This window comes from Oculina patagonica, chromosome 14, assembly GCF_052425735.1.
Source record: "Oculina patagonica isolate OP01 chromosome 14, crgOcupat, whole genome shotgun sequence".
Taxonomy (NCBI): Eukaryota; Metazoa; Cnidaria; class Anthozoa; order Scleractinia; family Oculinidae; genus Oculina; species Oculina patagonica.
The window spans coordinates 6,291,229-6,318,155 of NC_135771.1; the positions used below are offsets into that span (position 1 = coordinate 6,291,229).

A 26,927-nucleotide genomic window follows, 5' to 3' on the forward strand; every position below is an offset into this window, starting at 1 on the left:
ACTTTGATTCTGACCCCCTTTCCATCTTGCAAATTGAATGTAATGTACACAGCCTAACATCATTGGAAAGGTATAACATTTGAAATTTGAGAAATCACCCTCTAACGTGTCTCAACTATTTTGAAACTGGTCGTTGAATTTAAGTTATAAAATTAAAATCTTTAGTTATCTTACATTTTACTCAATAATTTTTAAATTTCAGGTTGTAAAGTGGAACTAGGCGTAATGATGGATGAGTCTGGTAGCATAGATTCCGGTGACTTTACTCGAGAAAAAAATTTCGTAGCTCTCCTAGCAGATGGCTTCTCTAACTTTGGCCCGAATGGGGTGCAGATGGGGGTAATTACATTCGCTACCACTGCCGATCTTGATATCAAACTTAGTCAGCATTCCACAAAGGCATCTTTCATGGCCGCTGCTAAAAACATCAGGCAACGAGGTGAGAGGAAAGCTATGACAACTAGTTTATTTTAAGAGAACGTAAGTAGGTAAGTAAGTAAGTAAGTCAGTCATAGTTGCTATAACACCTTTATTGTAACTAGACCAATACCTCCCTTTGGAGTGTAAGGCACAATAAAGATTTACTGTTACTGTTACTGTAGTCAGTCAGTCAGTCAGCCAGCCAGCCAGCCAGCCAGCCAGCCAGCCAGTCAGCCAGCCAGTCAGTCAGTCAGTCAGTCAGTCAGTCAGTCAGCCAGTCAGTCAGTCAGTCAGTCAGCCAGCCAGTCAGCCAGCCAGCCAGTCAGTCAGTCAGTCAGTCAGTCAGTCAGTCAGTCAGTCAGCCAGTCAGCCAGCCAGTCAGTCAGTCAGTCAGTCAGTCAGTCAGTCAGTCAGTCAGTAAGTAAGTAAGTAAGTAAGTAAGTAAGTAAGTAAGTAAGTAAGTAAGTAAGTAAGTAAGTAAATAAAACCTTAATTTGAGTGTCGACATATTTAGCTCAAGTTAATTAATTTGGGGATACAAGTTAAAAAGAATTCTAACATTAAAATACTATAAAAAAACGATAGATTCATTTTTCTGAGTTTGTTTCTAAAAGAAATTCATTAGTCTGTGCCACAAGGTACTCGGAAAGGAAGGGTAAATTGTGCACGTGTTTCCAACACGATTCGCCCCACCCAAATTTTCGGGTAGTACCTCTTACGTCTTTTATTAACACTTTCGTGGTTTTTAAGGTGGATGGACTTACACTGGTAGAGCACTTAAGCTTGCTAAGGATGGACTATTTCAGGTATCCAATGGAGCAAGACCAGGTGTTACGAAGGTGAGTTGAAGATGAAAGAAAAGAGAAAAAGAACTGAAGTGTTCAGCAGGGAAGCTGTAGGGAACTTTTCTAAGGCACTCAGCCGAGCAGACAGCAGGCAAATACGATTGACTATAACATTGATTACGGAATAGTTTTGCTTTTGGGCTGACGTTGAACGTCAGCTTAGATTCCCTCCTCCCGGCGAGGCGGGGTGGGGGCTCTCAAAAATAAATTTTACGTGGAGGCTCCACCCCGAGGTCCAAACTCGCACCCTTGTATTTACAATAATTTACAGAGAAGGTAACCCTTTCACACACTTTCGATAGAAAAATGGCACTCCTTTCACATATCCACAATAGACACAGTAGTGACATTGCATCTCTTTTCTAAACTTTTCACTTAAATAACATCTTAAAATAGTTAGATGAATAAACCTTTCAGTAGGTCAGTTCGAGATATTTTGAAAACCATTTAATACCTAAATGACAGTTTTCCCTACCTTTTTTCCTTTTATATACCTTTTATTTTTTCTCTTTTATTGTTTTAAAAAGGAACCACTTTCGGGCGGAGATCTCTCGTGTCAAACATCGTTACTTTCGAGATTTGCTAACAACCGTGACATTCGTGAGAGTCGTTATTTTCGGAACTAAACGGTCGACTTTAAATATACAAAAGTCACTTTCGTGACTTTTATTTTTTTTACCAGCATTTTTCATGTGCTATTTATAAGTTACATGTGCATTATCACTGTAGTAATAACCAATACTATTTTCAGATGTTGCTGATCGTAACAGACGGAGCTAGCACGGGTGGTATCAAGACTTTGCAGATTCCGGTTGCTGAACTCAAAGCCATGAAAGTCAATATATTTTCGGTAGGAGTTGGAAAGAATCTGAACCGGAATGAACTGGAATTCATGGCTTCGGAACCTAAAGATTCTCATTTATTCTATGTCCGCAATATGGCAGAGTTACCCAAACTGCTGCATACTCTGGCCAAGTCTTCTTGTCAAGGTGAGGGTCAACAATCCGCCTCGGGAGACTTTGAGATTCTCGGAACACAAAATTAACTGTTTCCTTCGGGACCAGTCATTAAGTGACTTTTGGGGGGGTGAAGTCTGCGTACAACGGCGGTCGTTGGTTAACATTAGTTGTTGCCCTTTCTGTCAACTTTTGTCGTCAGATTTTGCAATGTCGCCCGATCAGAGAATTTTGGCGGGAAACAGTTTTGTTTTTAGACGTCATGTTATCAATGTAGCCAATGAACGCACGGGCTATATAACAAGGCTTATTATTACACGACTAACACAGCTAAGAGAGCCAATAACAAACATCACCCAATCAGAATGCTTTATTGCCGGTCTAATATTTTCGGTACTGGGCAAGATAAAGTTTCCAGCGCTCTTTTCAATCATATACACCTACTGTTAAGACCTCGGGCCGATATTCCCCAAGTACGGCCCTCGTGTCTGGTAGCTTCTACGGCTCTTTTTCAATTAAATAGTCCTGTAATAAATTTCTCGTCACCCAGGCTTGCTCGAAACCGCACTGGGAGCTGAGAATAAAGGCCCTCTCTTTTCTGTAGACGAAACCTCGTAGCTTGCCGGAACAAGACAGCTTGCCTGAAGGCTAGGTACTCGCTGCGCGCGATCTGAACTTTTAAAACATTTGGCCAGTATTCTCTCACAGAATGCAAAACCAAATTATTTTTAAAGTGAATGGAAAACGTCCAGAATTTGACTAACATTATCCTTGTGTTTTCTTCCAGTTTTCAAATGTAAGTACGTGACATGTGATTACAGCGTGTGGTCCTCGTGGTCCATCTCGTGCGGCGTTGGAATGAAGAGGAAGAGAACGCTGACCAAACAGAACGAACACATCATAGAGCAGCAGGGAGGATGTTCAGGTCTGCAGACGTCATGTGACAAGGAGGAATTGGAAACCAAAGATATGGATTGTAAGTACAACATGGGAGTAGTGACAATGTTATTTATTGCTGCAAATCTACACCTTGTTTCTAATCTCTGTTTCCAGAAAAAAAGGGAATCAGGGGGGGGGATCTTAGTTCACAGCAGACGAGACCCGCAAAAAGAGAGGTGAAACATTGTCGCGCTGCGGATGGGGGGAGAGAAAAATACATATATTATCATTTATTCGTTAATTAGTAAGGTTAACAAATAGTGCATTTATTTACAAATGATGGAGGAGTTGAATTCGGGACGACCAAAGACAAATCGAACTAGTGGCAAAGAGTTGGATTTGAACCCGGGGCCTCCGGATTACAAGTCCAGCGCCCAGCCACTATGTCACGCCGCCTCGTGTTGAAAGACGAAAGAAGAGTGAGAGTTGCTCGACTCACTAAAATCGCATTTTCTGAAAGAAAACCTTTTAGGGGAGTAATGTACCTATAGGGGACACCTCTCTTGTACACTGAGTGGGATGTATTTTGCCATTGTTAGGTCAGTGCAGATATGTCACGTGTTCGTGGAATGATTGGAGCTCGTGGACGGCCACGTGCGGCGAAAGTACCAGGCAAAGAACAAGCAAAGTAACAAATCACGTGATAAATAAACCATCTTGCAGCGGACTGCAGACGTCATGCCCAGGACCTCGATATGAAAAGAGAACAACTAATTGTAAGTAAGATCACTGGATTATCGCTAAGCGATAACCTCGTTAAGATTCTTCTGATCCAACTGTGAAAGAGGTGGTTATAACAAGTGTACTCGCGGAGGGTCCACCTAGTTTAAGGGTAGGGGTGTACAGGACATCACCTATCTGATGAACCCCATGCATGATTAAACTTTGCTGGTCTTAAAATTTGAAATGACTCTCAAAAGAGAGGCTTGAACGTTGTTTCTAGGTTTTGATTACTTGGAGAGTGTGGATTTTTAAGGAAGACACCACCTTTAAAGGTGGTGTACGGGGGGCTAGAGGTAAAAAAGAACATTGGTTTTGACTGCATCCCTATGTTAATATTGCGGTTTACCTCACCAACGAAATGTTCCCTGACAAGACCTTGCCTTAAACTCCCTCAATTTAATTCACTCTCTTAGGTCCTTGCAAGAGCGTCAGGTGTACTTGGAAGCCATGGACTGATTGGTCTGCGACATGTGGGCTGGCTGAGAGAACACGATCTATTCAGACCACTCAAATTGTAGTGCAGCAGCCAGACTGTTCCGGTCTGCCACAGACCTGCACCCAGCCACCGCAAAAGGAAACCAGGAAGACCATGTGCACGTGCCAGACAGTTCAGTGCGCTTGGAGTGAGTGGAGTGACTGGTCAGCTACTTGTGGTGCCGCCAAGAGAACAAGAACAATACAGTGAGTAATGCTTAAGCTGTGATTAACCCCGTGGGGATCCCCGTAGAGAAGAGACTTGTAGAAATGTTTTGGTGGGGTGTTCAGCTAGAGTCTGGGAACCCCTACCCTGTCTCAGACCAAGAAGATCACAAGTTGCTATCCGGCATCCCAGGCTAAACAGTATACCCTATCTCAGAGCGGAAAGTAAAGAGGATGTTTTTATTTTAATTTTTGCCATAGTACTGTAACATCCGCTATTCATTTGTGCACATTTCAAAACGGCCTGATTTAGGTGAGCAGTAAGATATTACTTTCTCCATCGAGCGACCATATCTCAGACTAAAAGGCCAAAATTGGAATACCATCGCAGACCTGGGGGGATGAAAAATGTGACCCCATCCAGTGGTACATACCCGTATAGCGTATAATTATAAGGTAGCCGGCCTCTCCTCCCCCCCCCCCCCCCCCTTTCACCCCGGAATTTCGAGGTCACACTGCCGGAGCTTATTCTGGTTTCCATAGCATCAAGCGTTAAATTACAACTGGCTCAAAACAGTTTTGTATTTGTTACATGATTGAGAACTTTTAAAACCTGTTTAGAAAATAACCACAGAGTGAGCAAATGATTCCTTGAACTTCTGAATGGCGAAATCAGATTCTTAAAAATGCGACAAGAGATGTGACCGTTTTGTGTTTAATAATATCTTGTATTCACTATACTTCCTCAGAACGTCACAAATAACAGTTCAAAAGGAGAGTTGCGATGGATTACCGCAGTCCTGTCCTCAGCCTCCAGAGTCTGAACACAGAACAACCGACTGCGCATGTCGCACTGTCAGCTGCAAATGGGAAGAATGGTCATCATGGTCCACAACCTGTGGCGTTGGAACGCGCACGCGTGATATTCAAGGTAATGTTTAACTGTTGCCTTATTATAGGAAATTAACGCTTCATGAAATTAACGCGAACTACAAAAATTCGCGTTAATTTAAGTCGCGTCGATTTTTGTTAACGTTAATTTCCGCACCGTTAATTAAGTGGAACGCTAATTTCCATGACCTTAATTTCCATTATTTTGGCCCAAATGTCTTGATACAGTCCAGACGCTCTTGACTCCTAGGAAAAGGCCTTCTTTCATCAGGGCGGAAATCTGCCGGTATCACTGAAACTGCGAAGAACGCTCGAGACGGTCAGATTCCTTCGCTTAACCCATACGTTTAATTTAGGCTTATACGCCTAGTGTTGAAATATAATTGTTCCTGTTGTCTCAAGAAGTGTCTTTTCTTTGTGTACGTCGCGTTAATTTCCTTCATTTTGTAATGCCACCCTCTCTTTCAAGCTAGTTTCCTTTATTGTGAGGTAATTTTTCCTTCACTTCGCGTTAATTTAAGTTGCGTTTTTTTTCAAATACCTTATTAACACAAGCGTTAATTTCCTATAATAAGGGAGACTAGACAAGAAGACAAGAAAAATTGTTTGTGAACCAATCAGTTTGGCGGATTTTCACCAGAACACGGCTGAGTTTCTCCTAATTGCACTTAGAAAATAGGAAATATAAAACGACAGCTTTGATTGGCTAAAGGAAGAACGTGCACTTTTAACTGCGTGACCACTCGTTCGTGATGGAATCATGAACGTACTTTGTAGTTGGTCAGCTATTCCTACACATTCTAAGAAAGAAGATAAGAATATCTTGTCTGTGTTTTTAGAGCCTAGACTATACTTTATTTATAGGAAGATCCGAGAAGGATCAGAATAATTGGAAAGATACACTGACAGATTGCCGATGAGTCAAGGTTTCAATATAATGTAGCCAATTAGGAATTTTAAAAACATTCCATTTATACAATATCCGAAAAGTTGAAGGATAGAATACCATTAAATAAAGACGTCGCAAAAAATGTATTCAAACTGCTTGAATTAAATCTAATGTTATTGCAGACAGATGTAATTATTAAAGTTAAGATCGGAAATGAGACATCTAAACAAGCTTTTGGCATTTAGTACTTGATAGATAACAATTACATTAAATTCTCACTAACATAGCTAACAGTAAACTGGTGTCAATCTTCTGCTTTTGCACTTAGAAACGTGTTTTTCTTGTTTCATAGAAACTGAAATCACAGTTAACAAGCCCAGCTGTGCTGGTCTGCCACAGAAGTGCACAGAACAGCCTCAGACCGAGTCACGTGAAGTCAAATGTGCCTGTCCTACTGTGGAATGCAAGTGGAACCAATGGAGTGACTGGTCCGCTACTTGTGGTGCTGCTAAACGAAGAAGGACAATTAAAACCATCAAGGTTTGAATGGCGTTACTTGGAAGTTATCTTAAAGGAGTTTAGCCAAATTTACATACATAACACATAATCCTCTTTGCGCCTTAGAGGCACATAAGGCTGAGACCAGAGATTTCCATTGCTCCCTTTCCATGGTTGCCTTAGCCAAAATGAGCCAAATTTAGACATTAGAAAATAGCCACCAAATTGAGTGAAATATAAAAATAAGCATTTAAAACAGTGAAAGAACATTTCAATAACACAGAAAATACAAAAGAACCTATGGATGGACAAAAATTAAAGAAGATTAAAACAGATTGCGATATGGGCTTTTTAAAAACTGTTAGACTGAATAGTTTTTTTAAAGTTAACCTCGTTTGTTTGTAACCATAGGCGTACGGGCCGGGGGGGCAGGGGGGGCTGCAGCCCGCCCAAATTTTGGGCAACTCAGATTTTTTGGGCAGCAAGAGAAATTTGGGCAAAGCCCTTTTTAAAAGAAGTTTTTTCTTCGAAGAGATAGATATTTTCTATTTTAACCTGAAGTCAGCGAGTTAAAGCAGTTTTAAAATTCACATGACGCAGTGGTTTCTTAGCACAGTGGTTTCTTAGGGGTCATGTGTTGATATACATAATATTATTTGTAATTTTTTTTTACTGTTGGGCACTGTACTGCAAATATCTGTCACAGTTAAACACATGATAAAGAAAGCTTCTCCGCGTTGCTAAATTTTACAAAATCGACGGCGAGATTATGAAAGCCGAGCAGAAAATACGCGCGAGTTTTCGTCGTGTGAGCGGATTAGGCTACATGACTGTTTCAGAAATGCTGGAGGCAATGCAAGAGAATGATCTATTTGATAAGTTTTCAGAGTTTCCTTACGTGGTTCATAACCATGCAGTGATACCTGCTACGTAAATCGTGTTCTGCAGAACGATCATTCAGTGCGTTGCACAGATTGAAAACTTACCTCCGACGGGGTGACAACGTGTAGTAAGGCCAACAAGGCCAAGTAAAATTACAAAACAAATGTTTCTCGTCCCCTCCTGCTTCATTTTTTTGAGGCCGCCTCTCTTTTGTTATTATTTGTTTTTTGAAAAGGTAGAAAGATAAAAAACTTTCACTTTGTACGGCTTTTGTCTGCGTTTAAATACAAATTAAGGCCAAAACTTTAAATACTTGTTACGCTGGTCCGTACTGGATAGGTCAAATACCTTGCAGGATTTATTTTTGAAGTTCGCTTTAGGCCTGGAGAATTTGACGATGGAGGAAAAAACATCGATATTCGTTCAACACAGGTATGGAATGCAACAAAATAATAAAAAATTAAAATATACCAAAAAATGCGCCCGCGCGCTCTCTTTTTTATAGAAATCCGGACGAGAAACCTTTTTTTTACTTGGCCTAAATTATTACTTGTAATCACACTTGTATTAGCATTTGATGGGCATATTCCAACTCTGTAGTCAACGATGACATGGATCGTATTGTTAATTTCTTCGGCCGTCGAAATGGTAGGGACAGCTATTTCTTTTAACGTGTTTTATGGGCTCATATGATAGATTATGTAAGAATTTTTGACTTCATTTGTTAGCCTATGTTAGTGCATCGTATGACCCTCGTTTCTTCTCGACTGTTTCGTAAAAATTTGGGCAACTTGCGAAATTTTTTTGGGCAAATGTCTCGCCGCCCCCCCCTGGCAAAAAATTGCCCGTACGCCTATGTTTGTAACTCTTATTTATAACGCCTGGGAGACACATTTGTTTGTAATGAAGCTATGGTTTTGTCATTTAGATCCATAGAAGTAATATCTTCTCTTACATTAAGTTTCATAGCGGGTATTTGGCTATACTTGACAACATAGACTAGGCGAAGCCGTAATACAGTCTCTTTAACTTTGAGACTACCTTAAGAGAGAGCACGTATGCTACCTGATGTAAACTATTTTGAGCTAATTTTAGATTTTTGATCTGTTACACGCGATGCTGCCACAGAGACACAACAATTAAATCGATTCTCAGGCTTGAATGGTAACCTAAGAGAAAGGCCCTTTGCTTCTCTTTTACAATGTATCTCGTATCTCATGCTGTTATTAAATTCTTGATATAATTGTCCATTGCGTTTCAAAAAAACCTGTTCTACTCTAATGGAAAACCAAGGGTGAAATATTTTTTAAGCTAAGAGAAAGATGTTATAAACAATGAAAGATTACGATAATTTTTATCTCCCTAGACAACAGTGCAAAAGCTGAAATGTGAGGGTCTGCCTCAGTCTTGTCCTCAACCTCCAGAAACAGAACAACAAACTACAAACTGTAAATGTAAAACAGTGAACTGTGAGTGGGCTTTGTGGTCCTCGTGGTCGACAACATGTGGAGTAGGAACTCGAACAAGACACATTGAAGGTGATGATTTGTTTATTTATGAATGTAAATGTATCCTTTTTGATATAGGAAAGAAAACAAAACAAAACATTTAAAGTACAAATTCAGGGGTTATATATTCTCGGTTGCAACTATTGCAAGTTCTTTATTTCGCTTTATATTGTGGTACAATGCAATGTACATGTACGTCACAAAGCATTTATTAATCAAACTTTTTACTTTGACGAGTGCCAAATGTCACAGTTTGCAAAATGTTTTAAAACGATCAACAACACACAAAAATATCTCTCAAAATATTTATCTGAATGGGTATACAGGCTAAATTTATGAACAGAACAGTAAATATCATTACTTGAAAGTTTAATTGAATGGCCCCGCACTACTTTTTCATCCACAGATTTAAAGCTATAACCATGCACATTGTACAGCAAAGTAAACAATACCATGTGAAAGTACTGCTCAACAGCTTTCATTTGAATGGTCATACACTAGAGGTTTATCCACACACCGGAAAGTTAGATTTGTCAAACACTAGGATTTTACCAACAGACTTACAAAGTACTGCTCAATAGCTTTTATTTGAATGGTCACACATCCGGGTTTTACCTATAGATTAAAAATTAAGATATTATGTCAAACACCAGGATTTCGCCCACAAACCTTTTGTCTCTACTTTTTACAGAAACTGTCGTGGAGGTGTTCAAACCCGACTGTAGCGGTCTGCCTCAGACTTGTCCTCAGCCACCAGAATCTGATGCTCGTGAACTGAAATGTACCTGTCCAACAGTGAAATGTAACTGGAAAGAGTGGAGTGCTTGGTCAGCAACTTGTGGCTCAGCTACAAGGACAAGGAGCATTGAGACTGTCAAGGTTAACAACTTTTCATGAATAATTACACTAATATTCATTAGTGATGCGAACAACGTTGATTAGTAGCTTTTTGTATGCGGCAAATGTCAACGTCGGTTCGAATGAAAATTCCTTTCAACATTATCTTGTTGGAAACGTTTGACATATTTTTTGATTCAACGTCTAGGAACTCATTACAAATATTGCTTTTGTTAATTCTACAAAAAATGGTTGTATGGGACGAATCATACGGATCCAGTGCGCATTCCAAAGCCTTTATCAACTTATGACTGTACACATATGCGCAACCGAACTGTGAAAATTCCAACTTCTCTCACTCTCATCATTGAAGCACTTCGTGATGTTGAAACTGTTTTTCGCTTTGAGCATTCTCTGACGTGATTTTACGATGCTTCAACAAATCCTAACTAATGGTTCATATAAAAAAAATCGTAACTGTTATTTTTGCCAAATTGAAAAGTAACATGATATTATTTTATGATTACCTTTGTGACAAAAAATTGTTATTCGTTTAACATAAAATAATTTTACTCGTTTTCTCCTAGACTACAGTGCAGAAGTTGAAATGCGAGGGCCTGCCCCAGTCTTGTCCTCAGCCTCCAGAAACAGAACAACAAACTACAAACTGTAAATGTAAAACAGTGAACTGTGAGTGGGCTTTGTGGTCCTCGTGGTCGACAACATGTGGAGTAGGAACTCGAACAAGACACATTGAAGGTTATCAGGGGAATAAAATTTTTTAGAAAGTTAGCTCCTGTTTTAATTTGGACCTAAGATGACTTGTTCTTTTCTGCTGACAAATAATTGTAACAACTAATATTATGTGTAGTAACATACCATATCGTAACGCAACACGACACGACAGAAGTTTTCAGGTCCCCTGCCCCTCCCACCTCCCCCTTCCTCCCTCTCCCGCCCCTCCAAAATACGAAACCATTAAGCTTCTCACAATGCAATGCTGATGCAACTATTTCATTTGCAAGATTAATCCATCTTAATTTTTTGATTCAGTTTGGATGCTACGAGCGCGCTGATTGGATAAAAACTATGTTTTATCAAAGTTTATAAAACATACTAAGATCATGTTTTATTGTCCCGGTACTTAGGAAACACATGAAACACTTGATTGCTTCGGCTTGTGTTTTCTAAGGGACGGACCATTATTTTCTTGGAGAGGGGGGGATGAAAAATTTTCCTCTGCAAACTTTTTTTTTAGTTTATGCACCTGTGCAAACATTTTTTTTCGAAATTCTTACTATTTTTTGTTATACATATTGCTTTTGCAAACAATTTATTTTGTCTTTCCAGGCCCTGCAAACAATTTTTTTCAATATTTTTCACCCCCCCCCCCCCTCCAAAAAAATAATGGTCCATCCCTAAGTTTCTCTCGTGTTCTTAGATTCCAGCCGTGTTAATACATACAACTTTGGCTTCTTTGTTTGTTGAATAACATTTTGCCGAACCTTTGACCTGAGTCTGCGCATTCCAGTTCAATAACTCAGAATGTTTTTACTACACTATTTATTCTCTACTTTGCTCCACATTTCTCGTACTTGTTACTATCATTACTAACTTGTTTCTACATCTCTACTATAACCAGAAACGGCAGTGGAGGTGTTCAAACCCGACTGTAGCGGTCTTCCTCAGACTTGCCCTCAGCCACCAGAATCTGATGCTCGTGAACTGAAATGTACCTGTCCAACAGTGAAATGTAACTGGAAACAGTGGAGTGCTTGGTCAGCAACTTGCGGCTCAGCTACAAGGACAAGGAGCATTGAGACTGTCAAGGTTTATATATAACTTTTTCTTAACACTGTCTTACCTATATTTCCACGTTTTCATAACCAATGCTATTTCTTCTTTGTTCTCAACTAAAAAGTGTAAATCTATTTACAAATGATCCCGACATTGAGATGGCTCCTTTGTGTCTATTTCTGCGGCCATTTCCGTAGGAACAAGATTTTGGGCACAGCAGATTACCTTACAAAAGGGTGATTATTTTGTGAACAACAAATTACCACTACATATTTGTTTCAGTAGTGTAGCAACCCTCATAGGCTATTAATTCTACTGGTTCTCTGAGAGAAGCAGTTGTTATTGTTTTGTGGGCTAGTGGCATTGTTCCTATTGTTTGTTCTATTGCTCTCTCTAAGGGTAACGCGAGTGTGAGAATTCTAGCAAGTACTGCTACCTGACCCATTTGGTGAGACGCACTGTGAGAGTAAGGTGTCTTTCACAAAAAATACAACAAAAGACCCGGCTAACTTGAACTAACAGTATATTTTTTTCCTTTAATTTATATTTTTCCAATATTTTATATGTGGAAACTGACCCACCACTAGTTTAAACGCTACCTGCAATTTAAAAAAGTCGTGACATATATCCTCCTTGTTACATAAATCTTACATATCATGATGATATTTTCTCCTAGACTACAGTGCAAAAGTTGAAATGTGAGGGTCTGCCTCAGTCTTGTCCTCAACCTCCAGAAACAGAACAACAAATTACAAACTGTAAATGTAAAACAGTGAACTGTGAGTGGGCTTTGTGGTCCTCGTGGTCAACAACATGTGGAGTAGGAACTCGAACAAGGCACATTGAAGGTGGGGTTGTAAATCCTCACTGGACAACAAAATATGCAAAGCGAAACCCCTGTATAACGAATTCGAAAACCCCGGTATAACAAACGATATTCTTTATCCCGACGAAAGTTACTGACAGTAAATTTTATTTAAACAGATGCTTGGCTATACGAGCCTTTCGGTTAAAACGAACAAAAGTTCTCACTCCCTTGGCCGCTACGTTATACATTCTATTAGGGTTTCACTCTACTTGGATGGTTAAAAAGATGACTTGAATTTTTGTTATTTTAGGCGCGTTCTTCAGCTAGCAAAACTTTATTTCTTTCAGCGAAGTTATTTTAATTGTTTTTCTTCTGCTTAGCTTTGTATGTATAGCTTGCTAAAATACGGAGATAACTTACAAATTAACTGAACAAAGCTCGTGGACTCTTATATTTGTCTTTGTATATCAAAATTTGTGTTTTTCACTTGTTTATAAAACTGGTTAATAATTCTAAAACGTATCTAGAATTTCCAGGTTTTCTTTAGTCAAACTAGGTCGTGTTCCAATAACTGAGATAACTTAAAAAAAACACACAAAACTGCTACAAACCTTTATTTTATCTAAGCCTTAACATTGTGTCCTTTGGTGAACTTAACAGAGACAGCAGTTGAGGTGTTTAAACCAGATTGCAGCGGTCTTCCACAAACATGCCCACAGCCACCAGAATCCGATGCACGTGACATTAAATGTAACTGTCAAACTGTCAACTGCAAACGAGGCGAATGGGAGGCGTGGTCTGCAACGTGCGGGCTGGCAACACGAAAACGATCAATTACTACTGAACAGGTATGGAAAATAACATTTTGTGGTATACTTCCTTTAGCTAACAACTCCCCTTTTCTGTGAAGTTTGCAGTTTCTCAACAGCCCCTTATCAGGCATAAAAATATACAAATACGTCTCATTCAATCAATCAATCAATCAATTAATCAGTCATATAGGCAGTCAGTCAGTTAGTCAGCCAGTCAGACTATAAATAGATTCATACATTGCCTTTATTTAAAGCTCGGATTTATAGAGTAGCTGTAGAAGCTAAAATCTCAGAGAATGCATTCAATCCTAAAAAAGTCAGTCAGTCAGTCAGTTGGTCGGTCGGTCGGTCGGTCGGTCGGTCGGTCAGTCAGGCAGTCAGCGATTCAGTCAACCAATCAATTAATCAGTAATAATTATAATAATTAGAAAAAGTAGATCAATCACTTTCTTTCAGCGTGTCGCCTTATACGGCGAAGAACGATGTATGTATAATCTTTGTAGGGGTTTTAAAACAACTCGACATGATGAACTTATAAAAGCATTTTATTTGCCATATTTGTTAGATTGTGGTTCAACAGTCAAGCTGTGATGGCCTGCCTCAATCGTGTCCGAGTGGGCCTGAGACAGAGACACGCAAGTCCATGTGCACGTGCCAATCTGTGACGTGCACTTGGGGGAAATGGGGCAACTGGTCTGGTGAATGTGGCGAAGTGAACAGAACACGACATATTGTGGAAACACAGACAACTGTACAAGCTGAAAGCTGTGATGGAGTTCTTACAAAATGCACTCAGCAACCGGAAACTGAGAACAACAAACTTCCAGAATGTAAGTGAACGACGATAATTTAATTTGTTAAATTTATAGCTGGAGATATTTCCCCAAAAGCGTACGCTCTCATTGGCTACTTCCAGCCAAAAGTCTCCGATTGGGCAACATTGCAAAATCTATGACGTCAGAGGTATTAATGCCGTCATAGATTTTGGCGTCAGAGGCTCCGCCTCGGGAAGCTTAAGATTCGCTGGATAAAAATTAACTGTTTTTCGAGGGACCAGTCAATCGCAGTCATTAAAGGTGCTCAATATTTGCAGTAGAAACTAACAAAAACAAAGGGCTGTGTACTGTGGCTAAGTGGCAAATGTCAGTTATTTATTTTGCAAATTGGGCCTTTTTACCTTTCTTGGTAATTTTCCTGACCTTTCAGCCGATTATCGCCAAACAGGCAAGTGAATTGTAGCTGTGTATGGCCCCCCCAAGGGGGCAAGTGAAATTGATGAAATCTTCGCTCTGGTTAAGTTGGATTTTTTTGGTCAATGAATGAGAAACCCAACATTAAGACGTCAATAAGTTAATCAAACATTTTTTTCACGTGGGACTGGTGCGCTGCAGTATCATCGTTAATTACTTATATTCGACAAACCCACTCTTCAACTTTCTCATTATAATTTATGCTTTTTGCCTTTCAAGGTGAAGAGTGCTACACAGTGGAATGTAGTTATAATCCTTGGAGCTCCTGGTCAGCAACTTGTGGCAGTGCGTACAGGCGCCGTATACAGGTCATCGAAGAGATCGAGCTTCTGAGACCAAGCTGTGACGGGCTTCCTCTGGAGTGCCCTGGGGACCAGATACAAGAGGAGAAAAGGACCACTCCATTATGTAAGGACAAGGGAGAGGAGGAGAGGGAAGGTCTTGTGACAGCAAAGGGATGGGAGGGTGGGTGATTGAAAATAGCCTTTGCATGTCTGGCAAAACAAAAAGACGGCGACTATTATAGATTCGGAAACTGGGTCACGTGACTTTACAATGTGGGCTTAGTTATGTCCCAGTCCTCTTTTCAGTGTGTGAGAACTTTCTCAAGATCTCCCTAGTTTTTTTGCAAGAGATTTATTTTTCCTCCGCAACTTAATTCTTTTGAACGATATCTCAAAACATGTTTCACAGTCTCCTTTTCTCGACAACTCTGTAAATTAGTAGAAGAAAAGTTATAGTAGGCCAGATTCAATAAAAATGACACAAATCTCTCTTGAGACAATAATTTCAAGTTATTGTGAATACTCGGTTCACGACGCAATGACTGTTTTCTTTTTTCATAGGTCCGACTACTTTGCCTCCTCCAAAACCAACAACCTGATAAAATGAGGTAAGATTCAGCAGGAGAACTTCATAGTAAAAACTGCATTACAGGTGAATTATTTTGGAACAAAATTAAAAAAAAAATCAGGAATTGGTATTGCGAACTGTAAATTAGAAAGTTTTTTGAGTTTCGATTGATTTTTTTGTTAGTTGATACAGAGTTAACTCTGGTTGATATCATTTATTTTTTTTTCTTTACTTAAAATGGTTCTTCTACACTTATTTCTGTTACTATTTTTGTGCGTTGTTAACTGGTTATTCGCCTATTATTTTTGTAGATCGTAAACTTCTGGGGAACATGAGGCATTACTGGGAGTACAAACACGTCAACTGTGTACTTTTGAATTCCATATATTAAACACTTTGTAACAGTGACAACGGTGAAAATAAAGATGTGCTTGTACAAATACCTGTGTTTGCCCGTTGGTCTTAATTAAGAAAACTTGATAAACCTGTATACAACTGGCATGAAACATGAAATAAATGCAGTGTATGTCATGGCGGTGTTGGGGATATTGCAGAAAATTTATCAATGTTTGACCAACTTTTAAATGGAAATTATCGTTATTAAAATTCGCTGCAAATGCATTAAAAAAGTGAAGAGCTTTCGATTTCGATAATGTGTTACTAACAGATTTCTCTAATGGTGGATTTCTACTGACGCGTATTTTTTTTATGTGCGTTTACGTGCGTAAAATTTAGAGACAATCATAGGCGTACGAGGCGGGGGGGGGGGGGGGGGCGAGGGGGGCTGCAGCCCCCCCAGTGCCAAACTTTTTCGGGCAAAATGCTTGGAATTCGGGCAATAAGCCAAGAGATAAAAAAGAAAGAAAATAAGCCGAAAAGTTTAGTCAACATAACGTTCAAAACGAATTACATCAGCAGGAAAAGCACTGGAAATATATACCGAACTTTGTGGTTCAAAAGTCCAAATTTCTCATTCATCTGCTTTCGTTTCTTCTCGAAAATAGCTATAATCATGTTCGATTTTTCTCGCAAATTCTGCGTGAGCCCTCAGTTTGATTCAAATGCTATCAGCTTTTCCATAGCTTGAGTGTTTGCGCACGGTGGATTTAGTGCAAGACCTTGAAACAAAGTTGTTTAAAATGTAATGAAGCTAATGTTTTCGCCTCAGATGTTTAGTTCTCAGGGCTAGCTTAAAACTTTCAACGAAATGTTTTAAAACCCATTCATCCCTGAATGTTTTACACGCTTTTCTATTACTTTCAAATGGGGGGGGGGGGGGGGGAACAATGTAAATTGGCTCCCCAAAATTAATTTAATTTTTGCTGAAGTAAAATGAATAAATAAAATACTTTCGAAAAAGTATTCAATGTATTGACACCTTCGGACGACGCCACGAAATTAATAGAATAACTTAAAGCAAGCAGGCGAAGTTTGTATATAACTATTTTAATGCATGTTTTATTTTCTTTTTTATATGCCACTTTTTTCGGCTTTCAACCCATGCCAATTTTTCGGGCAAAAAGGTCTCCGCCCCCCCAGGACCGAAGGTGCCCGTACGCCTATGGAGACAATGTATGAACGACTTGCGTAAACGTTTACTCGAGTCGTTCATACATTGTCTCTAAATTTTTTCAAGCACGTAAAAAATTACGCGTTAGTGGAAATCCACCTTAAAGGAGTAGGCGACAGTAAGCATCTATTGATTGCCGATGATTGTTTGATTTACAACGTTAAAAGACATCGCATAACTACATTCTCAGTATAATAAGGAGCCCCGATAGGAAATTGCTGAAACTCCAAAGACTTTGATTGTTGTTCTGTAGCTTAATTTAACCGTGTAACCCCTTATGAGTGTCTGTCGGTACTCAATCTATTTGAACCTATTTTGTTGTTATCTTGAACTGAATGCAAGGAGGCCATACCACCAGCTTTGTTTCTGTACCTTAAGAAATAAAAATAAAAACCTCCCTTCGACTTCGGCAGATAATGCAAACTATGACGTTAACAATTCCTGGGAGGAAAGGAATAAGTAAATGTCATAATAAGAAGGTGACGATGATGATAAAGGGATTTTCGCTTGAGTGTCGTAAAACCGAAACCAAAGTAACAACTCTGACTAATTACAGAAGACGTAGACACTCCATTGAACTTTTCAAAAGTTAAAGCAAATATATGAAGCCAGCGTGAAGCGCGAAAAAAATTGTGCGAGCGGATTTTTATTATATCTGTTTCTGTAACGGAAATTACTTTTCGCCTGGGCTGCCTGTGGTGTCTGGGAATGACATTGGCCCAAAGCATGCTGGGAAGCGAGCAAAAAACGAAATAAAAAGTCACATTTGTAAATATTTACTTTTAGCATAATTGAATCACGTTGAAAACTGTGTTGCACGTAAGGCCGATGTCACCGCAAAGGAAAGAATTAACTGGTTCAGTTTTACGCTAACAAAGGCTTTTCCTTTGATATGCGCTTTTAAACGCAGATGGCTAGTCAAGCGAGACAGATTCGACTGCATTCCGTGACAGAACAAAACATGAAGTTCGATCTCAAGCTGTATTTCCGGGTGGCCTTTATACTCGCTCTACTTCTTCCTTTAGCTTCAGGTAAGCTCAGTAAGATCCTTTACAATATGATAGAGAGTGAGTTTCTTAAATTATGAATGCGCCTTTAATAGTTTACGTGTAACTATTTATGCGATATTTTTGTTCGCTGCCGTCCGCACAAAGTAGGATTAGACTTATCTGGATTATAAAGAAGACCACAACTCCACTTTAATTTGGAATTTGCATTTCTTGCATGCATGGATGAACAGAACCGACTTTACAGTAAAACTGCCCATTTCAAGAATTTTTAATGAGCAGCATCTAGTTTAAAGATAACCTTTATGAAGGGATTGTAAACTTGATCAAATTGGAAATGATCCAACTAAACATCCTATTATTTGTCTCAGGGCCCATTGTTGAAAGGGTAGATAACGCCATCTACCGGATAATTAAGTCTCTATCCAGTGGATAAATGTTGACAAAACAAACTATATACTAACTACTGGATAGCAATTTTTCTGGTGGATGGTGATATCTATCCTTTGAACAACTGGGGCCTTATGTGTGTGAAGCTTTTGACGGGGAAAACATTTGTTTCATTTTCAGCTTTAGTTTCAGACCAGCCTCTGAATTGGGATAATTTTATTAACCAATAAATGCAGATTCTATGGCATATATTAAACCAGCAAAAAATAAATTTTCATTTTTTTCTAGTTGAGAAAATTTGAAAAAAATGGTGCTTTTATCCTGGCACACATGTACAATCACCCCTCCTTTTTTAAGGTGATTCCTGTGAAATAGAAATGCTTGTAGATTTTCAATCAAACTTTAATTTGCCAGTTGGTTGTTTACCTTAAGGGAACTTAAACTTTGAAATAAAAAAGGGAGGGTCACCATATTCATTTAGGAGCAGGAAGAACTTGTATATACCACATTATATATAATTATTAATCCCTTTCTGAGTACTAGCAATGTAAGCTTACACGTTTCCGGTGATATTAATTAATGTAAGTATTCTGCCAAGGAAATCAATCTGTATTCATTTTATATCTAAAGAATTTGATCACCGACAACACTCAAACTAGGAGAAAAAAATGATAGCTAGGTCACTGTACCTGTTTACGAGAAGACAATGAATTATCTCCCTTACGAGCCAAGTCGAATAGAAAAAACGGTGATTTTGTTTGTGTGCGCATGCAGTATGGATGCGCAATATGGATGCGCAATGTAATACTTTCAATACAATACTTTCAATTGCAATACTTTTTTACTGTTGGAATCGGGTAACGCCCACAAACATTGCTGCTGTAGCATCGCACGAGGGCGCTGGATCACATACACTTACAAGATCTTAGCCAGTGGAGCTTGTGGGGACACATGATTTGATTGGCTGGATTTTAACAAAAGCCAATCAAATGAACCAATTTAAAATTCCATTGTTAGAATTTAAAACAGTTGATTTTATTGGCTAGATTTGAAACTCCCATGTTTCTCCTTGAAAACCTTGCCAATCAAATCAAGTGTACCCAGAGCCTAACTTGTTCCAGCTTATTGACATGCAGGCTCTGCTGGCTAAGAGGGACAGGTGGCTGGAATGAGAATAAATTGTTTAGAGACTTTAGGTACGTAACTCTATAAATTTTAATTATACTCATACCCAGTCCTTTATATCTTCTAAGCTGACTATGACATGCACATTACACGGCAGTCCTGTATCATCTGCCAAAGATGAAATACAGAAACCAGCTCGCTTAAGCTTGACAGCTAAAACTGCCAGTAAATGACTATTGTTTAATGCTGCCCAGCCTGAGTGTACTAATACCTTTAAAAAAAGTCAAATCTCTTGTTCCAAAATTATTGTCAATAAAACTTTGTGCAATCCCTTAAAGAAGGGGGAGGACAGCACCTATTGGATGCTGTGGTGGCAATCCCTTCATTTTTTTGTTAATTTATTTATTTATTTCAAACACACAGACACTATAGTTACAAATTACAATTTACGAAAGCACTACACTACAAATTATAGAATACACTACATTATGTTTCACAATATTACTTTTGATTTGACCATCCCTTCATTTTGCTCCACTGACGCTAGATGCCATGTTTTGTAACCCTGTTTAAAGGACAATCCAGGTATCACATGCTGGTTTAAGGTGTCTTACTACAGTTTTGAGGGGGTAAAATTATGAGCCCAACTTTCTTTTAAAACGTTCAGAAATGTTTTATTTTTCTCTTATTGCTGTTTTAACAGAAGTGTACCACCACCATATGCGACATTTCAACAATAAAAATGCTGATATAAACAATCAATAAACAGACAAAATGATTGACCGGGAGTATTAGAGGGGACTGGGCAATAGTAGTTTCGATGGTGTTTTTCTCCAAATCTCTACGTACGACCCCACCTCAAAATTTCAACAATTACAAATTGGCTTTGAAAAAACATTCATGCAAAATAAAATAAAAATCTGTTAGACATATTTTTTGCAAAATAGAAAAATTGTGGTATTTTGCCCCGTAAAAAAATAGCTCAAATTCTGCCTTACAGATTTTTATTTAATTTTGCATGAATGCTTATTACAAGAGCCAATTTGTAATTTCTGGAATTTTGAGGTGAGACCGCACATGTAGATTTTGAGAAAAACACTATTGAAACTACTAGTGCCCAGTCCCTCTTTTTTGACACTCGGTCTTTCATTTCATTTTTATATTTGCTTTGAATTCTTTGCTACTACTAGTTTTGTTTTGATAAAGTATTGTTTAAAATTAAAAGTGTCATTATTGATTTTATTGTTTTGTTGCTTCAGGTGATTGCATTGATTTGGATCTTGGAATGGAAAATTTTACTATTCCAGACAATAAAATAACTGCTTCATCTGTACAAAATGCCAACACACCAGCCAAGAATGGTCGACTCAACTTTACATCAGGATCATCATGGTGTGCAGCAACAAGTGACACTAATCCATATCTACAGATTGATCTACAAACACTTCATATCATCTGTGCTGTGTCCACTCAAGGGAATTCTCAAGCTGATCAGTGGGTGAAGACCTACACACTAACATTTTCCATAGATGGGACAGTTTGGACAGATTATAAGGAGGGTGGACTTCTTAAGGTGTGATTTCAGTGTTGCTGCCAGTTATAAAATGCAAAAATGTAACTTTCATGTACATATGTATAAGTTCAACTGTTAAAGGACATTGATCTCCATTCTCACACACATGTAAAATCTACTTATGCCGTCCCCATTTAAAATTAGTGTAAGTATATACAGTACTTAGTTTTATAAGTACATGTGCTTATGCTTATGCTTATTATCAGTGATGACAGTGAAAGAATGGGCAGTTGGCTGGCTAGTCCAATCCTCGCCCTGAAGAGGTGTTGGCAGTATGGGCAGGGATTGGTAGCTGCAGATGGTGGGCTGCTTCAGTCCTTGACCTGACCTGGCCTGCCTATGCACCTTATCAGTCCATATGGGGACAGCTTGACATCAGGCCAAAAGAACCAGTGCAGATGTCATCTGATCTGCACTGGTTCTTTTAGCCTCATGTCAAGCTGTCCCGTATGGACAGCCAGACGACACTTGCTTCTGTCTCAAGCGGTGTCCTTCCACCTGTCAGAATGTCTTAAGGCCTGTATATAGCCATATGTTGTTAAGGTCAACTTATTTTCAGGTTACCGTATTTATTTGATGAAGCGCCTAACCTCGAATAAGGGTCCACCCTATAGGTAGGAAAAGTTAATAAGCACCCTTCCTCGAGTAAGCACCCACCCCCACCTCCCTCATAAAAAACCCTGAAGTGCAAAAGAAGAGTAATTATATTGGGATTGAAATTGAGTTAGTACTACTAAGAGGCTTCCACGAAGACCTTATAGTATCTTTCAAAACCAGTTAAAGTTTTTTTTATTATTATATTCATCTTTTTTATTGCAAAATAAACTTACTACTTGGTAAAAAGGGTGAAAATTTAATAATTGCCCAGCCTCAAATACAACATGTAAGCGCCCACCTCGAATAAGCGCCCACTCTCAGGGTCCGAAAATTTAATAAGCGCCCTGCAGGGCGCTTAATCGAATAAATACGGTAATCTGTTTCCAACCTAAGATACCGGTACATGTAAACCCATTTCAGCTAAAGGAGTGTTGAAACATAATACATTGGATATGTACAGATTAACCAAAATACAGTCACCTTAAACAGTATATTGTTTTGTTGTCTACATGCATGTTGACAGTTAGTAAGCAGTAATATTAAATTATCATCATGCAAAATACTAATCAGGTTCGATCAATATTCTTTTGTTTAATCTGATATCCATGTACATACACAATGTAATGTCAGTGGATAAATGAATATTGGTTTGATATACATGCAGGAATCTCTTCTTGAATCTGTCTTTTAACTTTACACTTTAACTTAATTAATTTTTTCAGTACCTTGAGGGAAATAATGACAGAAACTCAGAGGTTAAACACGTCCTTTATGGAGTCTTGGCAAGGTATCTGGCATTCCTGCCAAGAACACACCAAGGCAGTGTGTGTATGAGAACAGAAGTGTTTGGAGTGAAACAAAAACCAGGTGATAGAATGTAGATAACTTTTTAACATTAAATAATGTTGTTTCCTCTTTGCAAAACACCCCTTTGATTGAATAGAAGTCTTTACAGTGTGCACAAAGTGTGCACAAATTTAGACAGTAGTTGTACGTGTCACATTTATTTATGTCTGAATGGGACTGATACATGTATTTCTTTTCCACACCATTAACATTTTTCATTTACCATTCCTTCACCATTCCTTGCTGTTCCGTTGGTGTTCCTAGCTTTTCGATTCCATTGCATGGTATCTGCTTGGAAGTCGGTCCAAGAATACTTTCCTGAAACTTGTTTGCAAGGACTCGATCTTTTATAAAACTCAAAAAAGAATTTACCCCAGTGTCCGAGCAACCTAGATACAGTGTGCAGAAGAAGAAGAAGAAAAAGCAGTGAAAGTGAAAACAGTGCCTGTAAGACCCTTCCCCCCTCATGCTACAGAAACTTGAATGTCTAATGAACCACTTCCGATCCAAAGGATTGTAACAGACTAACATACATGTAACCTCTACCTTTCAGAGTAATTCGTTGCTATAAAGGCTTTGAAGTCGGCAGCTCTATTGTTGAAGTAGCTAGTTAGGGGTGATGGGTAGAGGAAGGTGGCTGATTTTACCATCTTTTACTAGAGAATCAAAGGAAATCCCGGCCAAGTAGCGTACTGGCCAACAGCACACAGTAGGTGGTTATTGGCAAAAGCTGCCTGCAACAATAAATTGTGCATGACAACCATAAACACTTTGGTGTTATTCATAAACTAAGTCCTGCTTTGTGTGTTAATTACCAGTTAATAATTTGTTTTTTTAATTTGTTCATTCACAGTAAACCTTGCTCTTGGTAAGCCCACAGCTCAGTCTTCAACATATAACAGTTCCAGTGCATCAGGTGTATCAGGGAATGCAGTGGATGGGAACGCTGATACTGATTTTAGTAATGGACACTGTTCACATACACAGCAGAACAACCCCAGCTGGTGGCGAGTGGATCTGGGTGCAAATCTTGTGCCAGTCGCTGACATATACATAGTTAACAGGATATCAACATCCTTAACTATACAGCAAAGGAGCAAAAACTATAAAATAACATTAGGTGAGTTCATGTTTGTGTGTACAAGCGACATGTGACAAAATGTGTTGTACATGTTGTATACTGTACTGAACATATGTACATTTTATTTATGTACATTTATAGCGGAGCTCCTAAGCGTAGCACCATAACCATGAAAGAAGGAACACTATCGAAATGAGTTTTCACGGTCAACATGGATAGCGGCATGGATCGCGGGCGCGTACGTACGGCGTACATACGTACGGAGTCGCGCAACATGGCGGCCATAGTTTGATGGTAGAAAGAGTGAAGCAAGAAGGCCGTCTAAAGGCAGCCGTATAAAGGCGGCCTTTAAAGTTTAAAGAGGTTTGAAAAGAAAAACAAGAAGCAATGAAACAAAATGTGGCTGAAAATTACGTGTAGAAAGTAATCGACCGCCAAAAAAGTGGACATTGAGAGCCATAATCGATCGATGACTTTCGTGACTATCTGTAAAGCCAGCATCGTACATGAAGGAGCATTCGAAAGCTAAATCGGGTTGATATAATAAACAAACCATTTTATTGCTACGGGGTAAAAAAAAAAAAGAAAAGAAAAGAAATTGACCCTCTGGGATTTGAACTCACGACCACCCGATCCGCAGACTGGCACCTTACCGATTGAGCTAATCCGACAGACTCTGTAATGGACGTTGAATATATCCTATATCAATGTAATAGATATTGTGGAGTCTACTAAACTGCTGCGAAACTATAACAGGATCGCGAAACTATTTTCTATTGCTAGAAAGCAGATAATTTACTGTACTCTTAAGTAATTTTTCGTGCCATGAGTAATGATTTTGCCCCGCTTTAAGATTATTATTTTTGTCGTACTGCTGACATTCAGTTTAACCGTGAGCTATTTAAATTTGTCTTGCACCTATAAACCGCCATAAACATTAGTACTTTGGCCGCTTATTCACTAGAATGAAAACATTGTAAGCTCCAGTGGAAAAAATAAATAAATGGGGAGCTCCGCTTTTAGGCGTGCCTAAATCTATATATTAGATAACTGAGATACTACATGCATTCTGATTTGTAAAAAATTTCGATGATTTGGTAAGTGCAGAATGCAATATGGAACAATTGAAAGTATGATGTTTTATATATGTTCGTGTTTATTTGCTTTATTTTACTTTCGGAAAAACTGTTCACAGGCTACTTGTATTCTTTCCCAGGTGTTCCTTACGCTAATCTTTGCAAACGTAACACGACACTTTTGTTCGTTTGTAACAAAATACTTTTGTCCTCCTTGAAAATGCGATAATGTGTTTTTTGTTTGTTTTACGGCGGCATCGATGACATTTGTTTAATTTAATTAAGTTACGGTTTAGACTGCACGAAAGACGATTCTCAAAAACTAAAGAAACAAATCTAATCAAAAAACATATTTTTCGACAGGTTTTTTAAAACGCAGTACAGCTAGGATATTTGTTTCCTGGTTATCAGGTGTTCTCGCCGAAAACCCCGGTGCAAGTTTTTGCATACCTAATTACGAAAGCACTGTGAAAGTCTCAAAATCTAATTTAATTAATTTGCGGTTTTTACTTGGCGCCAAGAAGTCTGCAGGAAGCCTACCGCAAACACGCAATACAAGCGATGTTCATGATAGTTCCAGAAAACAACGTAGACTAATCTGCGCATGCGTTTGGTGTAAATAACGTTGAGTAGTACCACAAGGAGAGCAAAGGTTTTACTGAAACAAATATATACCTTTGAGATCCTCATATAGAAGTAACGTAGATGTGCTCCATGTTTTACTTGGGGGGTATAGTCAGGTGCTCCCACCCCAACCCCCTCCACAGGAATAATTAATTAATTGATATTAATTAATTATAATAAAATTTGGTTTGTATCTGATCTTAAAAAAGTTGGTAAAAACGTATAAAAACTGAATTTTCGGTAACTCTCTGTTACCTTCATCAGAGTTCAGTTAATGTCCTGGATAGAATGTAGCGCTTCTAGGAATAGGCGTTGTTGCCTATTGTTGACATTTCTTTCTAAAATTTCTACATAATCCGGATGAATGTCATGGTCTGTTGTTTCCGCGTGAAATCTTATTGCGCTTTCGTTATTAGATCTTGTGCCAGGCTTGTGCTCTGCGCCGCGCGAATTCCATGATCTTTTGCTCTCTCCCACATAGGCAAAATCACATGTTTTGCATTTGACTTTGTACACAATTCCCTTGATCTGATTTGTGGCGGGGCGGTCTTTTGGTTTCTTAAAGATACTGCCCAGTGTTTTAACAGGCTTGAAAGTGGTTCTTATGTTTTCTCTGCTAAGAACACGTCGAACTCTCTCGGAAACACCCTTTATGTAAGGGATTGAAGCGTAACCCCTTGGACTCTCTTGACTTTCTTGGTTTTCTGGCTGTATGGTTTCTTGAGCCGAAACAAGGCAACGATCGATGAAACTTTGGGGGTATCCGTTGACTTTAAGGTCACCGATTACTTGTTGTTTTTCGCTCTGTTTCCGCTGAGAGGTCGAGGGAAGATATTTGGCACGATCCATTAGTGTCTTTACTACAGCTCGTTTGCTTTGCGCGGGACTATGTGACTCGAAGGCGAGATATTTGTTTGTGTGCGTGGGTTTCCTGTACACGCCCACTTCCACTTGACCACTCGCAGATACCGTGTTACTTGTATCAAGGAAAGCTATGGTTTGGCCTTCCGCGCCTGTAGTCGGCATTTCTATCGTGAATTGGATATGAGGGTTAATGGAATTCAGATGGCTGTGAAAAACTCTGATGCTTTCACTCTTTAGGCACGCATTAGAGTCGTCAACGTAGCGGCGCCACCAGCGCGGTTTTACTGGTGCAGAGGCTAAGGCCTTTTCCTCAATCTCTTCCATGACTAATTCGGCGATCACTGCGCTGACAGGCGATCCCATCGCACAGCCAAATACTTGGTGTTACTGAGTTCCTTCAGATGAGAAATAGCTGTTGTTAAGTACGAAGGAGAGTAGATCGAGAATTTGAGCTTGTGTCAAGCTTGTAAGGGCTTTCCATTCAGTTGTCTCACCAAGTTTGCGTTGAACAATATTTATCGCCAAATCTACTGGGATTGAAGTGAAGAGAGACACAACATCGAAGGACACAATTTGTTCGTCTTCGGCTACTACTTGGCTGCTTATAAAGTTTGTAAATTCTTTAGCG

General features: G+C 39.0%; 2 protein-coding genes across 5 annotated transcripts in view; both read left to right on the plus strand.

The window, feature by feature from the left end:
* The window catches only part of LOC144638092 (uncharacterized), an 87,687-nt gene that overhangs the window by 23,135 nt on the left and 37,625 nt on the right, over positions 1-26,927 (plus strand). Inside the window, exons 19-36 of one of the 4 annotated variants that reach the window (XR_013567881.1) lie at positions 203-439; positions 1,171-1,259; positions 2,017-2,254; positions 3,009-3,197; positions 3,700-3,876; positions 4,297-4,564; positions 5,272-5,453; positions 6,655-6,842; positions 9,049-9,220; positions 9,882-10,069; positions 10,615-10,786; positions 11,670-11,857; positions 12,501-12,672; positions 13,293-13,480; positions 14,010-14,274; positions 14,914-15,102; positions 15,540-15,586; positions 15,858-15,906. Coding sequence is in view for 3 of the 4 variants with exons in the window: in XM_078497234.1 (XP_078353360.1) it covers positions 203-439; positions 1,171-1,259; positions 2,017-2,254; positions 3,009-3,197; positions 3,700-3,876; positions 4,297-4,564; positions 5,272-5,453; positions 6,655-6,842; positions 9,049-9,220; positions 9,882-10,069; positions 10,615-10,786; positions 11,670-11,857; positions 12,501-12,672; positions 13,293-13,480; positions 14,010-14,274; positions 14,914-15,102; positions 15,540-15,577 (3,140 nt within the window). In the remaining variant the exon portion in view is untranslated. Of the gene's footprint in view, positions 1-202; positions 440-1,170; positions 1,260-2,016; positions 2,255-3,008; positions 3,198-3,699; positions 3,877-4,296; positions 4,565-5,271; positions 5,454-6,654; positions 6,843-9,048; positions 9,221-9,881; positions 10,070-10,614; positions 10,787-11,669; positions 11,858-12,500; positions 12,673-13,292; positions 13,481-14,009; positions 14,275-14,913; positions 15,103-15,539; positions 15,587-15,857; positions 15,989-26,927 lie in introns of those variants that run through there. The other 3 variants (XM_078497234.1, XM_078497236.1, XM_078497235.1) reach the window with 3 other exon arrangements.
* Positions 17,751-26,927, plus strand: part of LOC144638393 (uncharacterized) — a 252,085-nt gene continuing 242,908 nt past the window's right edge. The window contains 4 exon segments of the mRNA XM_078497606.1: positions 17,751-18,147; positions 20,898-21,211; positions 22,531-22,675; positions 23,508-23,774. Of these exon segments, the coding sequence (XP_078353732.1) occupies positions 18,027-18,147; positions 20,898-21,211; positions 22,531-22,675; positions 23,508-23,774 (847 nt within the window). The 5' untranslated portion in view covers positions 17,751-18,026.